Source organism: Hippocampus zosterae, chromosome 3 (genome assembly GCF_025434085.1).
Source record: "Hippocampus zosterae strain Florida chromosome 3, ASM2543408v3, whole genome shotgun sequence".
In the NCBI taxonomy this organism is placed as follows: Eukaryota; Metazoa; Chordata; class Actinopteri; order Syngnathiformes; family Syngnathidae; genus Hippocampus; species Hippocampus zosterae.
The window spans coordinates 19,536,165-19,553,254 of record NC_067453.1 but is presented as its reverse complement, the minus strand read 5'-3'; the positions used below and the strand labels follow the sequence as shown (position 1 = coordinate 19,553,254).

At 40.8% G+C, this 17,090-nt stretch overlaps 2 protein-coding genes across 2 annotated transcripts in view; both read right to left on the bottom strand.

The window, feature by feature from the left end:
- On the bottom strand, positions 1-7,913 carry gtf2h1 (general transcription factor IIH, polypeptide 1). Its single transcript, XM_052059904.1, has 15 exons — positions 7,716-7,913; positions 7,162-7,331; positions 6,895-7,087; positions 5,870-6,035; positions 5,705-5,798; positions 5,474-5,623; positions 5,304-5,383; positions 3,881-4,014; positions 3,726-3,807; positions 3,542-3,630; positions 3,258-3,375; positions 2,919-3,009; positions 2,662-2,777; positions 1,803-1,895; positions 1-699 (listed from the first exon to the last, which is right to left on the bottom strand). The coding sequence occupies exons 2-15, from the start codon at positions 7,313-7,315 to the stop codon at positions 613-615; spliced, it is 1,647 nt and encodes a 548-aa protein (XP_051915864.1). The 5' UTR covers positions 7,316-7,331; positions 7,716-7,913; the 3' UTR covers positions 1-612.
- A 1,190-nt stretch (positions 7,914-9,103) lies between these two features.
- LOC127597155 (mucin-2-like) overlaps positions 9,104-17,090 on the bottom strand; it is a 28,561-nt gene continuing 20,574 nt past the window's right edge. The window contains exons 31-43 of the mRNA XM_052059973.1: positions 14,409-15,942; positions 14,013-14,245; positions 12,857-13,028; positions 12,512-12,756; positions 12,198-12,381; positions 11,910-12,111; positions 11,639-11,817; positions 11,100-11,169; positions 10,826-10,965; positions 10,707-10,738; positions 10,457-10,622; positions 10,077-10,200; positions 9,104-9,981 (exon numbers count right to left, since the gene is read on the bottom strand). Of these exons, the coding sequence (XP_051915933.1) occupies positions 9,789-9,981; positions 10,077-10,200; positions 10,457-10,622; positions 10,707-10,738; positions 10,826-10,965; positions 11,100-11,169; positions 11,639-11,817; positions 11,910-12,111; positions 12,198-12,381; positions 12,512-12,756; positions 12,857-13,028; positions 14,013-14,245; positions 14,409-15,942 (3,474 nt within the window). The 3' untranslated portion in view covers positions 9,104-9,788. The remainder of the gene's footprint in view (positions 9,982-10,076; positions 10,201-10,456; positions 10,623-10,706; positions 10,739-10,825; positions 10,966-11,099; positions 11,170-11,638; positions 11,818-11,909; positions 12,112-12,197; positions 12,382-12,511; positions 12,757-12,856; positions 13,029-14,012; positions 14,246-14,408; positions 15,943-17,090) is intronic.

The window sequence follows — 17,090 nt, the reverse complement described above, 5'->3', positions numbered from 1 at the left end:
TCTCGTATGATGACGTTTATTTCTCTCCCTGAAATGAAGGCATGAATCCAAATCACCGGGCTGCAGCTACCAACAAAAACGCGTTACCTCTTTCATCTAGAGTAGCATTTGATATATACAGTACAGTGCAGACAGTGTGAACCGTGTTTCACACACACCCAACACTCTTCAGTGTGAGGTGGCATTAGAATAGTGCTAAATTAACTAAATCTGGACCATATTTCCATTCTTTGTCCTGTTCCTGGAGGGGTTTCTCCACACTGATGAAACATTGGCAGGCCTCTGCCTGTCATCCTCAGAGCCGACATGATTTCCATAAGAAATGTGGTCATACAGTACTGTACCATAATAAAAGTCCCAATACTGAAGCAAATCTCACATCCGTAGAAAGAAAACAAAGAGTAAGAAACAAGTTTTCGTGACTAAAATGTCATTTTCCTCTCAAACGTTAACTGATGCGGCATAAGCAGCAGCATCCGTCGATGTCTTCATCACGAGCCTGCCGTGGAGCCACCTGGCTGCCATTTGTAGTCTTAGCAGGCGCCGAAGGCCTCCATGGGACATCTTGGACCACGTTGTCTTCATTAACTTTCGCCGACGATGCGTCCGGGCTCAGGTTTTCCTCATCATGCGACGTGTTTGCCAGACGTGGAATTTGCTGTACGCAGTCTGTAGCATTTGCTCTAAGTGTGCTGTGAGCTGCAGGGGTGTCAATGAAACCAGATCAATCAAGGAAAGTATTCGCTAATTACAGTACTGTTTTAATGTCATTGTAAGATGCTGACTCTATATCTGAAAACTATTCAGTCATGAATGGATACATCAAATGTGAAGTCTCTACGCTGCCTGGAACTACTCAAATATTTGAGTCGGTTGTTTGTAAAGATGCTATTCGTTTGGTTGTGAAAACAGGTGACAATCAGTGGCGGGAAGTAACAAAGTACATGTACTTTGTTCATGTACTTGAGCAGATTTTTCAAGTAATTTACTGATTTTTCAAGTAATTCACGGTACTTGAAAAATCTGCTTACGTCATATTCGGGTAAAGTACATTTACATTAAATGTAAATAAATATTCGGGTAAAGTACATTTACATTAAATGTACTTTACCCGAATATTTATTTTTACAGACAACTATTTTCTTGTACTCCCTACATTGAAAACAGTTATCTGTACTTTCTACTCCTTAATTTGCCAAAATAGACGCACGACTCTTTCCAACTTCTGCATGATGTAAAAAATATATACATATATAAATATTACCTGGAATAAATAGAGACATAGTGCCATGGAAGAATGTCAACCAGGGAGTGTGAACAATGATAGAATCATAGAAGCTAAATTTTCCCATCCTTGGCCTTAAGTGAATTGTTTGATATTGTCAGCTACAGTTATGGTTTGTGGCGAGCTTCCAGAGTTAGAAAATTCTCCATCCAACCAGATAAAACAAGCCTGATGCAGTTTTCCAGTGATTATTAGCTAATTCATGTAACGATTTTAGTCAGTTCAGAAGATCGGTAAAGCTATGGGAACCATTATTCAGCCAACAGCTCATACAAACAATACACGTGATGTCATCTGATTATTTTTGCCCATCTCAAAATGAGCACAACATGAGTTAATAAAAGAGGAAAAAGATGTTATGTTGTGCCAATGTATGAAAATGTATATTTGTATGTAATTGACAGAAATAACATTTACTTTTAATTAAGTAAAGGTATTCAATCAATCGTTTACATTTAGCCATCTACTTCCCCTTAAGTACAGACTGTGAGTACATTTGCCACAAAAAGATACTTACATTTTTATTCAGGTACTGCCGTTGAATCTTCTCTTGAAAAGGACAAAGCTTGGTCGTCTGAAATCTCTCGAGGTTGGACTTCATTTTAATCAACTGTAGAAAGCAATGAGACACACTGGGATCAAAGTCAGGGGGCACCAAGTGGCCTGGTCTTAAAAAAAAACAACAACAACAAACCTCACCGGTGATAGGGCATTGTGATTTTCTAGGAATGTTGTAGTAGTGATTATTTGAAAATGTAAACACTGGCTGAGAATTATAGAAAACAGTGTTGTGTTTGAATACTTGTTTCCTAATTATTGGGAGAATTAATTAACTGATCAATAAATATCATTAATCATTAATTATTATTCATCACTTCATAACAGTATTAAAGGTAATTTCAGCCACGTTACTATTTCAAAAGTGTCAGTCCAGGCTAACCAAATGGTCTAGAACAGGGGTGCCCATTAGGTAGGTCCTGATCTACTGGTAGATCTAAGACAGGTCCCAAGTAGATCCGAGGAGTGTCGAGAAGAAAAAAAACAAACAACCATTTGTGTGTCTTTGTACATGTTAGTAATATATTTTTGTGTTAATATACACTGCACACTAATCAGTCTCATTTTCACTAAAAAATATATTTAAAAAATAAAATAAAGCAGATAAATCTTAAATTTGTGTGTGTGTGCGTGCGTGCCGGTAAGGGTAGATCCCGTGAGGTTAGTTGATCAAAAAGTAGATCTTCGATCCAAAAAGTTTGGGCACCCCTGGTCTAGAGTGTTAATTAATGTCCTCATTCCGCTGCGTAAAATCAGCAGAAATGAAAAAGGTTGGGACACCATGTGATTTACAGTCATGTTTTTACACAATGAGTCACCTTCTCTTCCAAAAATGGTGTGTTGACGGGAAAACAGGACCAGAAGTGTCTCAACAACTCCCCAGCAGCTGTATAAAGATGCTTCAGTTCCCCTTGAATGTCAGACGGGACCATCTCTGCGAATATCGCAAATGGAAAAAAAGGCAAACAACTGAAATCAATTTAGGAGGGGTCGGGGGGGGGGGGGGGGGCAGGATGTGCTATCAGAGGAAGTGGAATGTTTTCTACGGAGATTCTGCAACTGCAAAATGCCGTACGATTTATGGCTTGCTGCGATCCCGTCTGCATGAGGAGGCCGCCGGGAGAAAGTGCTGCAATGGCGGACGTTGCTGCTGTGCTGGTTAAAACCTACAGAGAGGAACTGGGCTCAGATATTTGCAAGACCTGATCCAATGCAGAACTCAAGAGATCCAAATTAAGAAGAATCTGAAGTGGGCTTGGCTGGGGAATACACCGTTGTCCATAGTTTGGTATATTGTAATTATATGAAATTACATACAATAGGGATTCTTTTCTCAGAAGAAGCAGCTTTTCATAGAATACCGCTCTCTTGTGTGCAAGAGCAGATCAAGTTAATTCAGAGTACCCGAGATCACCTGAGTTAGGCTGGGTTTGTAATTGGCCATCTCGTGGCGGATGTGGTTGACGGAGTTGATGATTTCTTGGCTCGTTGTGTACTTGAGGGACTGGAGAGGCACCGGTCCATGAGCATACCTTTAGAAGAAGAAGAATTGAAAGAACTGCATGAAAAGCACTATGGAGAAGAATACAAATATTTCAGAATGAGACCGATTTCAGCATCATCCAATGTCAGGTTTTGAGTGGTCACGAAGAATCCACTTGTGAGAGTGTAACAAAGTAAAAGGGAAATAATGCGAACCTGTCTGACTTTTTGAGGTTTAATGCAATCACGTTTGGTCCGTTTTCCCTTTGCAAATCCTCATACTCTATGGCTTCTTGTAATTTCACCTGAGAAACATTGGAAACATTTGTGATTCTGTACATTGTGTCTTTATACGGTGGACAAAAAACAAAACGAGACAACAATAACAGAACCCTTTTACCTTCTTGATGGGAGGCTGAAAGAGGTCGGAATCCCGCGAGTTTCCATCGGTGCTGCTCGTCTCACTACCTTGGTCATTCTCCCTTGAAAACAGCGGCAGTGAAACTTTAGAATGAGGATGTTCTTCATATATTACATCTCAATCTATATTTCTACCCCTTGCGTGAGCCTGCTGCCAGCACCATGGCACTGTGATGGTTGAAGCGCTTTATAATGGCGTAGTTGCTGCTCTCCTTCACTGTTCGGTTTGAATTCGAAGTGGAGGGCAGTGGTGTGCGCACACCGTAACCCTGTAACAAAGACAAGCAAGGGACTGAAAGGGGTTTTTAAATATCAAATATAGTGCTCTATCATATTTTATTTCAGAAATAAAGAATACAAATGTTAAAAACATTGTTAAAAAAACGGTTTGTGCGTCATGCTTTAATGCTTCAATTCATTGTGCTGCTCATTCAGATGTGCATACCTAAAATCAGAATCATCTTTATTGGCCAAGTATGTAGAACACACAAGGAATTTATCTCCGGTATAACACGCTGCATTAGTATCATCATAAACAAGGGCATGACAAATAGGTATGGAAGGACATTTCGTAATGTAAGTGAACCGTAGTGCGGTGGTACCACCCAGTGACAACTGTGAGACAATGTGCAAAGTATCAAGCAGAGCTAAAGTGATCAGTGGTAGAATACAATACTATGACAGTTTGTACAGTTGGTGCAGAAAATGGGGAGTATAACACAATCTCAAGTACTACTACAATCACATTAGATGTGAGAGTAAACCTGGCTGGGAGTACTTTGATAGTGTGTCTCCATGTGTTGCCTCACCATTTGTGTTCAAACAGCCAATGCTGAAGAGCTATGACACTGCAACTATCAATGCTATCTAAGAGCTGGTTAAAAAGTAGAAAGGCATGATTTAAAAAGCACAACTATCTGATTGTGTGTTTTGTTTTGTTTTTAGAGCAAAACACATGAACAGCACTGGTGGTTTCCATTATGTGTTAGCACAAAGATAGCGGGGGCATTCTCTAAAACCCACAATAAGTAATTCTCTTTGTTTTATGCTCAGTTTGACAATAAACTTCAAGTGGGAGTGGCATGAAATGGCCTGAAGCCTGTTTTTTGAAGAAGTAAGTTTAAGTCAGGTCACTCGCATCTCAAGGTAAAACTATATTGCTCCTTAGTGTGTTTCGCTGTCTTTTGGGAGTTTTAATTGCAAGAATTATTAAAAAGACAAGAAAAAAACTGTGGTATTAGGAGTCACATTTGAGGCTAGACTCCAGTTTACCCAGGGATGACTATCTTAAGGTTTTACTTTTTTTTCTTGAACGCGTGTTAGTTTACATATTGCAGTTGTTCAAACAATTTTTATCACCATAAAACCTGTTGTGAAATATTATTCTTAAACCATCTGAAATGATTGACCCTGGCATACATTCGTTCAATTTCCACTATTTCACATGGGGAAACAAATCAGAAATCAATCAGGGTCCCGGAAGAGACAGTTTTTAATTTCAGTTTCCACCATACTTAAATCATTTTAATGAAACTGTCATCATTTCGGTAATTCTTACCTCATCCAAGGAATTATCTTCTAATGACTGCAGGTCAACCAGAGGGTTCTTAACTCCTTGGACCACAATTGATTTTAACCCTTCATCGCAACACAAGATTTTTAGATATTATATCACATAATGACATACATGTGATCCTACCTATAACCAGTAACGTATTTGCCATCTACCTTTTTCATCCAGTTTGGCGCACTCTGTGAAGATGTCCTGTGTGCTGGTGTTGATGCGATCTCGATGAAAATACTGCGACTGGAAGAAGCGCGTCCAGAACTCCTTCTCGGTCAAGTCATGAGGCACACTCTCACAATACTTCTGTTTCACTGTAACACCAAATGGAGTTGATATTGATTGTGTACACACGTAGATTGCGCATACAAAGAAAGAGTCGCAGCCATATTTACCCGCAGGATAGGTTCTGAAGATTGATTCAATTATATCAGCTGTCAGATTATATCTCAAGCCATTGCAGCCGTCTGTTTGAGGCCGTATGTCTGCCTACAAAGATCAAAAAATGCTTTAAAATGCGGCTGAAATTCTGGACCAAAAGGTTTGAGTGAGTCACTCACCAAAAAAGCTCCAGAGATACCAACTTCCTGTTTACTGTTGCATACTGCAGGGTCTGTGTGGTTTAGGCCTCCCAATCGGTTAGCCCAGAATTCCTCAGCACTGATCACTTGGCTGACCACTAAATCTTTATAGAGCTGAAAAAGCACCGGATCTTCTTGAAGCATCCTACGGGTTAAAAAGAAACAATGGAAACATACAATTACAGTCAACAGTTTCACCACGGTTATGTATGGTTTGTTTTTGAACACAGACACAAAGTATGTCCAAATTTAATTGGAAAAATATCCATTCATACTGGTAAAGGCGGACTAAATATAAGAAACATGGTTGTCTTTACATTGTGAAATAATCCAATTTTACAAGCCTAAAAGTAAGCAATTTAAAGGGAAACAGTAGATTAAATCAATGAGCATTGAAAGAGATAACAACCACTGAGACAATCTATATTTTGTTCTCCGGTGAGCACACTCTACATTGCGGTAGTAGTAGTAGGGAAAGGGCAAATTGTAGAGATCTGCCAGTTTTAATGGCCAAGAAGGAAAATGCATAGGCGAAAAGGACCAAACGTTATGACAGCTGAACACCAGGCCACCTTCAAAAGTGCCAAAGAAAAAAGCCTTTTTGGCGAAAGTTTTTTTGTAATATTGCTTGTAGAAAATCTATTCAAAAAACACCTTCAATGTAAAATGGTACGATGTGATTATTTCTCAACATATCTTCTCAGCCCTTCTGTTACTTGGGGAACACTTTCTCTTATTAGCTGATCAATTGCAGTTAAAAATATGAATATATAATTGTAAAAATGAATGTCACTTGTCTGAAAAACGCCGCTGAAATAGCACAAATTGAACATCATTTGCGTCAGGATAAGTGCAGAAATTGGAATAAGTCATGTATTTTAGTAATCAATTGGGGTTTTTTTTCTTTCTTGAATTTATTTCTGAAAGATGATTTTGGAGGCGTTTTAAGTTCTGATTCCAGGTTTTCAAGAACATTTCCGTCATATTGCTCCTGAGAAGCTCACCTGTTTTTCTCCTCCAGTTCCTTGTTAGCTTTCTTCTTGAACTTGGGCAGGAGCTGCTGGAGCAGCTCCTTAGCAGCCTCCCGGTCTTTGAGTGCGGTGCTATCATTTGAAAAGTGGAATGTGGTACTCTCGCCGGAGTGAAGGACCAATTGGAGTTGAACTTTCGCTTTTCCGTCCGGACTGATTTTCTGACCTGAACAGAGCAAAAGTATCACTCCATCACACGGTGCTTTTGCACTGTAATGCTTGCACGAAAAGATCTCTCACAGCGAATATCCGCATAGAGGTGGCTGACTGTGAAGCGATCTTTGCCCTCTGGACTCCATGCTATGCGTTCAGCCATCAAGTAAAGAGTGCCATCCTGTTTCTTCTGGCGAACTTTTTTCACCACCAGAAGCACCTCTTCTGACAGTGAGGCCATGGCTCGGATGTGTAAACTGAGAGAAAAAAAGCGTAATTTTTTTTCAGATCATTACTAATCACCGCATCTTTGAACACACGTGCATGCTTGAGAGGAATAATAAACAACAAGCTTTGACAAAATAAACAAATAAACACCGGCTCAACGATTGTCATCTATGCAAGCTGATGAATGCTGTCACTGACGACACACCATTTTTAAATACAAATTTGTATCTACACCCAAACAATTAACTCTGCTGCTCTGAATACGAACAGCACAGAAACATTAAGAAAATACTGTCTTAGTATCGTATTTAAAATGAATGATTTCGACTCAGCAAGCTAGCATGACATTAGCTAGCTCTAACAGTGAAGATGGAAAGCTGGAGAGCAAAAGTAGACAGTATAACTTACTGTACCTTAAAACTGATAGACCCCGATGCAGATACTTCACTTTTATTCAACACATTATTTCAAAACTAATACCATGTAGGGCCTGAATCAAATAAATGAGCCATTTGGCAATAAAATAAAATAAAATAAATGTAGACTACTCTAATAATGAACAGACATACTTGGTTGCCGACATAGCTGGCGGACACTGTGTCACATTTAAAATGTCCGACCGTAAAATCAATCGCAACATTTGTTCTGACCAGAAAATATCTTCGGTGCCGGCGGACAAACAAATTAGCCTCTTTTTTTCAAATTATATTATATATTAAATGTAACAGTATATATATATATATTTTTCTCTTTCTCCTTTCTTCTTTCTACATACATTCTTGCTGCTGGAGGCTGTAAATTTCCCCAGTGTGGGACGAATAGACGATATCTTATCTTATCTTATCTTATCTTATATTTATCATAAATGTACCGGTACATGTTTTTTCATCTTTTATTTCACAGTAGATGAGTGAGTTATGATTTTTCCTTTCAGAATTTTCGTGTTGACGCTTTATTAAAATGCGGTGATCATAATTCCGCACCAAAACATATCGTCAACCTTCAAAAATAATGGTTTCACTAATCTTTTCAGTTTTCTCTGACAACATGAAAAACTGAACCAAATACTGATTATATTTTATTTATGGATAATTTCATTTCAGAGGTAGAATTTTTCACTAAAGATGTGGCAGATTTTAGCAATAGGTAGCCAGTGTAACAACAGTAATGTTAAATGATTATTGTTGTTATGGGGACAGATTTGGGTGAGGGTTCAGGAAGTGACGTATTTCTCTCTGCTGTTACGAGCGTGAGTTACGTACATGTACTTAGAGTAATGCCATAAAAGTTAAGTAAGCAGATGCTTTAACCGTCCATTCTCGATGGTCAGTGAGAACGGAACAGAGTGAAACATCCAGCACCTGGGGAGATGTTTAAGGGGGGTAAAAAAAGAAGACGTAAGCCACCAAGAGGGTGGCAGACGATATTGCACCTTCACAGTTTGTTCCAAAATATGTTTAGAATTTTCACAGTCATGACAACGGATTGATTACAATCTGTGTGTATTACAATGACTATAGCTTCACATAGTGGTACTAAATAGTATATTTAAATATTTCTGAAAAAGATATGTTGAGGGAGGTTGGCTAATGCATCACATATAGTGGTACTGAATAGTATAATATTTAAATATTTCTTAAATAAATATTCCGAGGAAGGTTGGGCAAAAAGTACATAACTCAATCTCACATTTACTAGGATGAACGCGAAATGCAAATAGTGTCGCATCTCGTACTATATACAGTATATCTTGACAGAATACTTGACGTTTGACATTGCACAAAATAAATACGACATAAAGTGCTGCAATAATAAAGTGTTTATTGGAATTAAGAGTTTTTGAGAATGCCAAAGTCGAACAATATCAGTGGTTCTGTTCTGCAAAAAACAGTGTATGCATGATAGAGAAGAAATGTACATAGCAGTGGGATGTATTATTCCATCAATTTATATTGACATTCATGTTAATTGAAAAGTGTCTTAACGCATTAGTAACACAAATACATTCTTCTTGTCAATGCTCAGCAAAATACATTGCACAATGGACACAGTCTGACTGCATGTTTCCCCATTTCATGAGTAAATCCCCAAATTTACAGTATAAAGGAACAGAGACTCTTCCTACCCAAAACACAAACAGATGAAGACTTTGAAATAGAACCAAATCAAACAACTTACACTCAACAGCTAGAAGTACAGTATATTTGCTAAACCTGAATGATGGTACCTTAGTGTAGTTTCCAAACATGCTACAAATATTCTTAAATAAATATGAATCCTTCGTTTATTTAGGCTCTAATGGTTCTGAGCCATTTCCATAGGTTTGAATGTATAGTTTACAGTGAAATAAACATTCTGTTTGACTTCGATCTTATACAAGCGGTCATGACATACAGTATAGAGCTTTGATTGCCAAATTGTTTTTTTGAAGCAGAATTAATGATTTTATTGAACCGTGACTGGCCTCCTTGCATATGATACAGCCATTAAAAATGTCCAAATTGATGGGTTGTGTTTTGTGTACAATGTGTGAGTTGACAGTCACACTTTTCAATCGAGATGTAGGAGTGTTTCATCTTGCTGCCATCAGCACAAATCATCTCCACTTCCTTCTTGCTGGTGGCCGTTTCTTGACAACATGAGCAAGAGTGCGTCAGGCTGTTGCTCACCGCAGAGTACCTGAGCCGATTGAGATGGTTTCAAACATCATCACTGTTGCCAAGCACACAGTCGGAAAAAGTACTACCGGTATTTATCGGAATGAGAAGTCTCACATTGACGTTGACGCGCCGCAGGATCCCTCGCAGGTTGTCATTTCCACTGGCGCGACTGACTTGCAGTTATTTACGTGCAAGTAGGTGGCATTTGTGTTTATTTTACATTTGGAAGAAAGGGCAACTGGGGACGACAACAGATTGCACATTCATATGGGGCAGAAAATTCATGAGGCAATATTTTAGTGGATGCGAGGACATCTATAAATCTGGTTCATCATTATCATATACAGTACAGTATATCAAGTAGATTTTTCCTGTCGGAAAATGCCATGAAACTCATCTTCAGAAATGTAATTAGGGAGCCTCTTGACTGACTATTTTATTCTTTTAAACTATTTCGCTCAGTCTCCTTATGTGTTACACCTTCTCCAACTCACCACATGTCAGGGTTTGGCAGCAATCCACCGTTTGGTTCATCAACACCTCGCCTTCCTTACAAGTTATGGGTGCTTGAGTGGGACAAAAGCGAGGTTCACACCGCACGCTCAGCGTCTCCGCATCACAGACACACTGTTGGCAGCCACTCAGCCAGGTGTCACCAATCTTTGGGTGGTCAAGCATATGTCAATCATAATTAATACTATATTAGTAACCTGAACCAGGGAAACATTGCCACAGATACTGTACCTCTTTCGGTTCGCCATCAGGTCCAGTGCAACCTTTGACAGAAAACATATGCTTCAGGGCTTTAAATAAATTTAATCACGTATAAAGTCATCTGATAATTGTTGGTCAATGAGTCTTACAGGCGATGACACAGATGTCGGAGCTTGAACCGAATAAGATGGTGCCAGGTGGGCAGAAACATCCCTCCACAAACATATTGCAGTCAGACCTCTGGTAGTAGTTTTCTCCCTGGCATTGCTGTGTATACTTTTTATTGTATCTACGACGACGACAAGCAGGAAAATGCAATTATATCTAAACAAATCTTAACCTGTGTCTGATTTGTAACACAGAGCTACATAATTATGCAAGTACATAAATACAAATAGAATGAGTGAAACGAGAGTCGTTTACCTTTCATTGCAAGTTGGTTCCACAATTGGCCCGCATGGTTTGTAGACTTTATGTGCAGGACATTTATATTCTAGGATAAGAGAAAATTGTTGATGCGTCAAGATAAATGAATGCCCCCTTTATAGGGCTCACAAACAAAATGAAGATTTTAAAAAATACTTTCACTTCAGATATTTCATTGTTATATCCGTAAGTAAAGTATAAAAAATATATAATTTAGATATACAGCCATCCATTCATTTTCTAATCCGCTTATCCTCACAAGGGTCGCGGGTGTACTGGAGCCTATCCCAGCTGTCTTCGGGCAGTAGGCTGGGTACACCCTGAACTGGTTGCCGGCCAATCACAGGGCAGACATAAATGGACAACCATTCACACTCACACTTATCATTAATCTTTTTCACTGATTGGCAGGGGGGTGGGGGGTGGGGCGATGGTTGTAACCCGTTACTGTGAGGTGTGGGACACCCACGTCCACTTTATACAGCAAGTTAGTTAAGTGTCCTCGGTGCAAAAAGGGCTACGCCACATGCTCTTACCGCACTGCCCCTGCGTGGCATTCCTCCAGTCTATACAGACCGACGCAGCAGTACACATCATGGCGTACGCCTCCAAACTGGAGCATCCCACACTGGAGTTTGGCATGTGGCACACATCAAATTTACAGGCCTCATAATAGTCCTCTGGCGAGATGACTTTGTGGCATTCCTCAAACACACTGAGCCCCCCCAAAAAACAGTCATGAAGACAACTACCAGTACTCACGGAAGATACTGAAGAAATAACGGATATTATATTGTGCTCATTTACCTGCTGATTATAATTTCACAAATTTCGGGGTTACAAGTAGGTTGCGTTGGCGTTGGATTGGGTGTTGGTGGTGGAGGTGGCTTCTCGCAGTATGGTTTGTTCTTATCTGGTACATACCACTCATGAGCCATATCGGCGCAAGAGGAATGAATCTGCCCGCTGGGTAATCTGCAGTCATTCTTTCTATTATTGTCACATGTACCTGTTGAAATCAGATCATGACTGTAGCGACAGCACTGTAACGCGAAGACTTCTTTCATCTTGTTAATAAATACAAGATTGACTCACCGCACTGTCCCTCCGTGTTGTTGTGGAAACGGGAAAACGGTACGTCAACGCTGAATAAAAGTCCCTTGAACGTCACAATGGCTTCGATCGCCGGGATTCTCAGGAGCAGCTCGATTGCAGTGCTCGTGATGATGAAGTCTTCGTTGGAGTACGTTGGAATGACTTTCTTGCCATTGACGTAGACCTGAACGCATCAATTAAGTATGAGTCGACACTCAAGAATCCCATTTTATGTTTAAACTAGACGTAATGTCATTTAAATGTGAAGCATCAATGAAATATCAAAGAAACACACCCAAAAAAAAGACATGTACCGTGTTGATTGTATTTGCGCCCCTCTCCTGTGTGAGAATGACTTCATAGCTTTTGTAATACACAATCAAGCTGTTCGCACAGGTGACTTCACCGGTGGCGTCGCAGTTTTCATTGTCAATAAGGACGGTAAAATTGTGACGAGGAATAATCTCTTTAAACAGGACATAGGTGCAGTTTTTCTGAAAGCTGTAGTATTGACCATCAAATGTCACATAGTGTGGATCTCCCCAGCCACTGCAAATACCTACAAAGTGACAGAAATCAATTTGGACAGGAAGATTAATGATTTTAGGATCTTATTTTTTCCCATGTGGAATCTCAGAAGTGCTTCCGATTGAACTCACAGGTGCATTCGTAATGGAAGCAGCAACCATCTTCATCATAAACCCTCACTGGTGGTTGGCCATTTTCACACACAGGCAAGGTTATTGGTTCGCATGGCTTATGTTCTGTCAGAACTTTTCCATCATCGCATCTCGAAAAGGTACAGTTGCTTGAAATCCAAGACTCGCCATGCTGAAAAGGACAAATGACACATTATGACACAAACCTCGTTTACTCTGGCAATCTAACCATTGTTTTTTTCCCCCCATTGTTCTTCTCTTTGCAATCCACAAGAGTTGCAGTGCCTGATTATTAAAGAAACGCTAATTGAATACAGGCCCGGTAGGGCTCTGACGTTTGCAGTCCGGAGTCAATTCGTGGTGCCCAGATTTTAAAGCAAACATGGTGAAGCAGCATTTAGCTGTTATGCTGTACAGAAATTAAATAAACTGGCAACAGAATATCCCCCCAAATTCTTGTTCTTGCACTGTATGTCCTTTAAATAATTTTATTCACCTATTTTTATTTCTTTATTTTTCATTTAAATGCCTCGAACTTTTTTGTCTGTAAATAGTTGTCTGTAGATGGGCGGCCCGGTAGTCCAGTGGTTAGCACGTCGGCTTCACAGTGCAGAGGTACCGGGTTCGAGTCCAGCTCCAGCCTCCCTGTGTGGAGTTTGCATGTTCTCCCCGGGACTGCGTGGGTTTTCTCCGGGCGCTCCGGTTTCCTCCCACATTCCAAAAACATTCATGGCAGGCTGATTGAACACTCTAAATTGTCCCTAGGTGTGAGTGTCAGCGTGGGTGGTTGTTTGTCTCTGTGTGCCCTGTGATTGGCTGGCAACCAATTCAGGGTGTCCCCCGCCTACTGCCCGAAGCTGGGATAGGCTCCAGCACCCCCCGTGACCCTAGTGAGGATCAAGCGGCTCGGAAGATGAATGAATGAATGTTTGTAGATGTACTACTAATTAGGTGAAGCATTTTGAGTGACGGTGTTTCAAATGCATCTCAGACGTTAAACTGCCTTGCCACGACACTAAATGTACATTTTGGGATGTCCAATTAGAAGCGCATTTCCTGATTAGATCAAATGCTGCCCTATGATTCTCATTGCTTTCCTGAGAGAATAGCCAACAGTGGTGTATTCCAAATATCACCGTTTGTAGAAGTCAGGTACCTTTCTTGGTGGGATGAGAAAATCGCAGTCTTTGTGGGGCGCTTCAGTAGATACGCCGATGGTACTGGCGGTTGTGACAACTTTGGTCGTTATGGCGGTTGTATAAGCGGTGGTGGGACTTGGTGGAGTAGTTGGCTGACACGGTCCTGCAAACTTCTCAACATTGCAAGTCTCATTGCAATATGCAACGAAACACCAACCTGCTCCATCTGTCTTGTTGTAAATGGTAGTCCCTAAAAATAATGAATGAATAATCAAGTCAGTTTGAGAAAAGCCTTTGCTGAATTTAACATCATGAAATGATTGGTTCTTATGGTGATAGCTTGTTGTTATCAGATGTGAACCGAGTATGGTATATCAAATGAGAACAAAGACAAAACAACAGTCAGTACTTACCAGGAGTAAAAATTTGATCAAGGTATTTGCAGAAGCACTGGGTGGTGCCGCCGGGTGTTGTCGGAGTTGTTGACAATGTTGTTGAAGGTTTTTCTGTTGGCGCTGCGGTAGGCTTTGTGGGGATGGTGGTGATATTGGAAGTAACCAAGGGTGCTGTTGATGGAGCGGTGGGAACAATTGTATTTGTGACTACTTCAGGGGTTGTTGTGGTCATTGGTTTTCCAGTTGATGTGACTGCAGTTGTTGTGGGACTTTGTGTTGTTGTCCTTGGTGGTTTTGTTGTGGGTACCATTTCAGTTGTGATGGTGGTAGGCTTTTCTGTAGCTTCCATGGTCCATTTTTCTGTGGTTTGGGCAGTTGAGCTCGGTTGTTGTGTTGTTGTTCCGGTTACTTTTTCTGTAACTTTGGATGTTGTGGTGGTAATGCCAGCAGTTTGTGAAACTATGGTTGTGGGTTTCTGTACCACGGTTGTTGCAGTAGTTGGTCTTTCTGTAGATGTTGTGGGGTTTTCTGTGGTAGTTGTGGGTTTTTCCGTTGTTGGAACAATTGTGCTTATCTTCTCCGTGGATGCTGTGCTGGGTTTTTCTGTAACTGCGGTTGTTGTAGTTTCGGATTCTGTAACTGTGGTTGGTCTTTCTGTGACTGTTGTGGGTTCTTCTGTAGCTGTGATGGCCGTACTTCTCACTGTGGTCTTTTCTGTTGTTACGTAAACAGTAGTGCTGGCCTTTTGCGTCACTGTGGTGGGGAGGTTTTCTGTAGCTGTGGTGGGTTTTTCTGACGTTGATGTGACTGCAGTTGTTGTGTGGCCTTCTGTTGTTCTTGGTTTTGTTGTGGGTATCCTTTCAGTTGTTATGGTGGTAGGCTTTTCTGTAGCTTCTGTGGTCAGTTTTTCTGTGGTTTTGACAGGTGAGCTAGGTTGTTGTGTCATCGTTCCGGTTACTTTTTCTGTAACTTTGGAAGTTGTGGTGGTTATTTCAGCAGTTAGTGAAACTGTGGTTGTGGGTTTTTGTACTATGGTTGTTGCAGTAGTTGGTCTTTCTGTAGTTGTGGGGTTTTCTGTGGTAGTTGTGGGTTTTTCCATTGTTGGAACAATTGTGCTTATCTTCTCCGTTGATGCTGTGCTGGTTTTTTCTGTATCTGCGATTGTTGTGGTTTGGATCTCTGTTGCTGTGCTTGGAGATTCTGTAAAAGTTGTTGGTCTTTCTGTAGATGTGGTGGGTAGTTGTGTTGCTTTGATGGTTGTAGCAGCCACAGTTGTGAGGTTTTGTGTTGTTACAGCAACAGTAGTGCTGGCCTCTTGCGTTACTGTGGTGTTGGTCTGAATCTGTTCAGTAGTAAGTGTTGTTGCCTTTGTTGGACTAGTTGTTGGTGTGGATGGCTTTTGTGTGGTGGTTGTCATCGTGGTGGGTTCTGCTGTCATTATGGTGGGTTGTACTGTGGGTGAGATGGTGGTTTTGGCCATAGTTGTGGGCTTTTCTGTGGTTGTGGCTGTTGTAGGGGTGGGCTTTTCTGTTGTTACTGCATTTGTTGTGGCCTTTGTAGTTGGAGATTTGGTTGGAGTAACACAATGGTTGATACAACATTTGACTCTAATTTCATAGTCATAACAAATTGGAGGTATGCCTTGTTCTTTGTTCTGACATTTCAGTCCATCGGTTGGGTTGCATGTTACTTTTTGACCAAGCTGATCCAAAGGTACATCAGGAAATGCGTTTGCTCTGCATTCAATTTCAAGTGGTTGGTTGCAGTCATTCAGACTTGGATCAGTTATGTTTGCAATAGATTCATAATCTCCACCACTGAGGGAAGGATCCGGGTAATGATTGTTGATCCAATCTGACCAGTGACAAACAAAACAGTCAGCTGGTGTTGATGGTGTTTTTTCTGTGGTTGTGGTGGTTTGGGCCTTTTCGGTTGTAACTGCTGTTATCAAGGGAGCTGTTGATGGAGCGGTTGGAAGAATTGTATTTGTGACTATTTCAGGGGTTGTTGTGGTCATTGGTTTTCCAGTTGATGTGACTGAAGTTGTTGTGGGACCTTCTGTTGTTGTTCTGGGCGGCTTTGTTGTGGGTACCGTTGCAGTTGTTATGGTGGTAGGCTTTTCTGTCACTTCCGTGGTCAGTTTTTCTGTAGTATTGGCAGTTGAGCTTGGTTGCTCTGTCATTGTTCCGGTTACTTTTTCTGTAACTTTGGATGTCGTGGTGGTAATGCCAGCAGTTTGTGAAACTGTGGTTGTCGGTTTTTGTACCATGGTTGTTGCAGTAGTTGGTCTTTCTGTAGTTGTTGTGGAGTTTTCTGTGGTATTTGTGGGTTTTTCCGTTGTTGGAACAATTGTGCTTTTCTTCTCCGTTGATGCTGTGCTGGGTTTTTCTGTAACTGCGATTGTTGTGGTTTGGATCTCTGTTGCTGTGCTTGGAGATTCTGTAACGGTGGTTGGTCTTTCTGTAGCTGCGGTGGGTAATTGTGTGGCTGTGATGGTTATAGCAGCCACAGTTGTGGATTTTAGTGTTGTTACAGCAACAGTAGTGCTGGCCTCTTGTGTAACTGTGGTGGTGGGTTTTTCTTTGGTTGTGGTGGTTTTAATCTGTTCGGTCGTAAGTGTGGTTGCCTTTGTTGGAGTGGTTGTTGGTGTGGATGGCTTTTGTGTGGTTGTTGTCATCGTGGTGGGTTCTGCAGTAATTG

Coding starts and splice junctions, on each gene's coding strand:
- gtf2h1 (XM_052059904.1), bottom strand. CDS start 7,315: ATGGCCTCACTGTCAGAAGAGGTGCTTCTGGTGGTGAAAAAAGTTCGC. Junction 5,384..5,473: donor CGCCAAACTGGATGAAAAAG/GTAGATGGCAAA, acceptor GTTGCGATGAAG/GGTTAAAATCAATTGTGGTC. Junction 2,778..2,918: donor ATCGCAGCAAGCCATAAATC/GTACGGCATTTT, acceptor CGATATTCGCAG/AGATGGTCCCGTCTGACATT.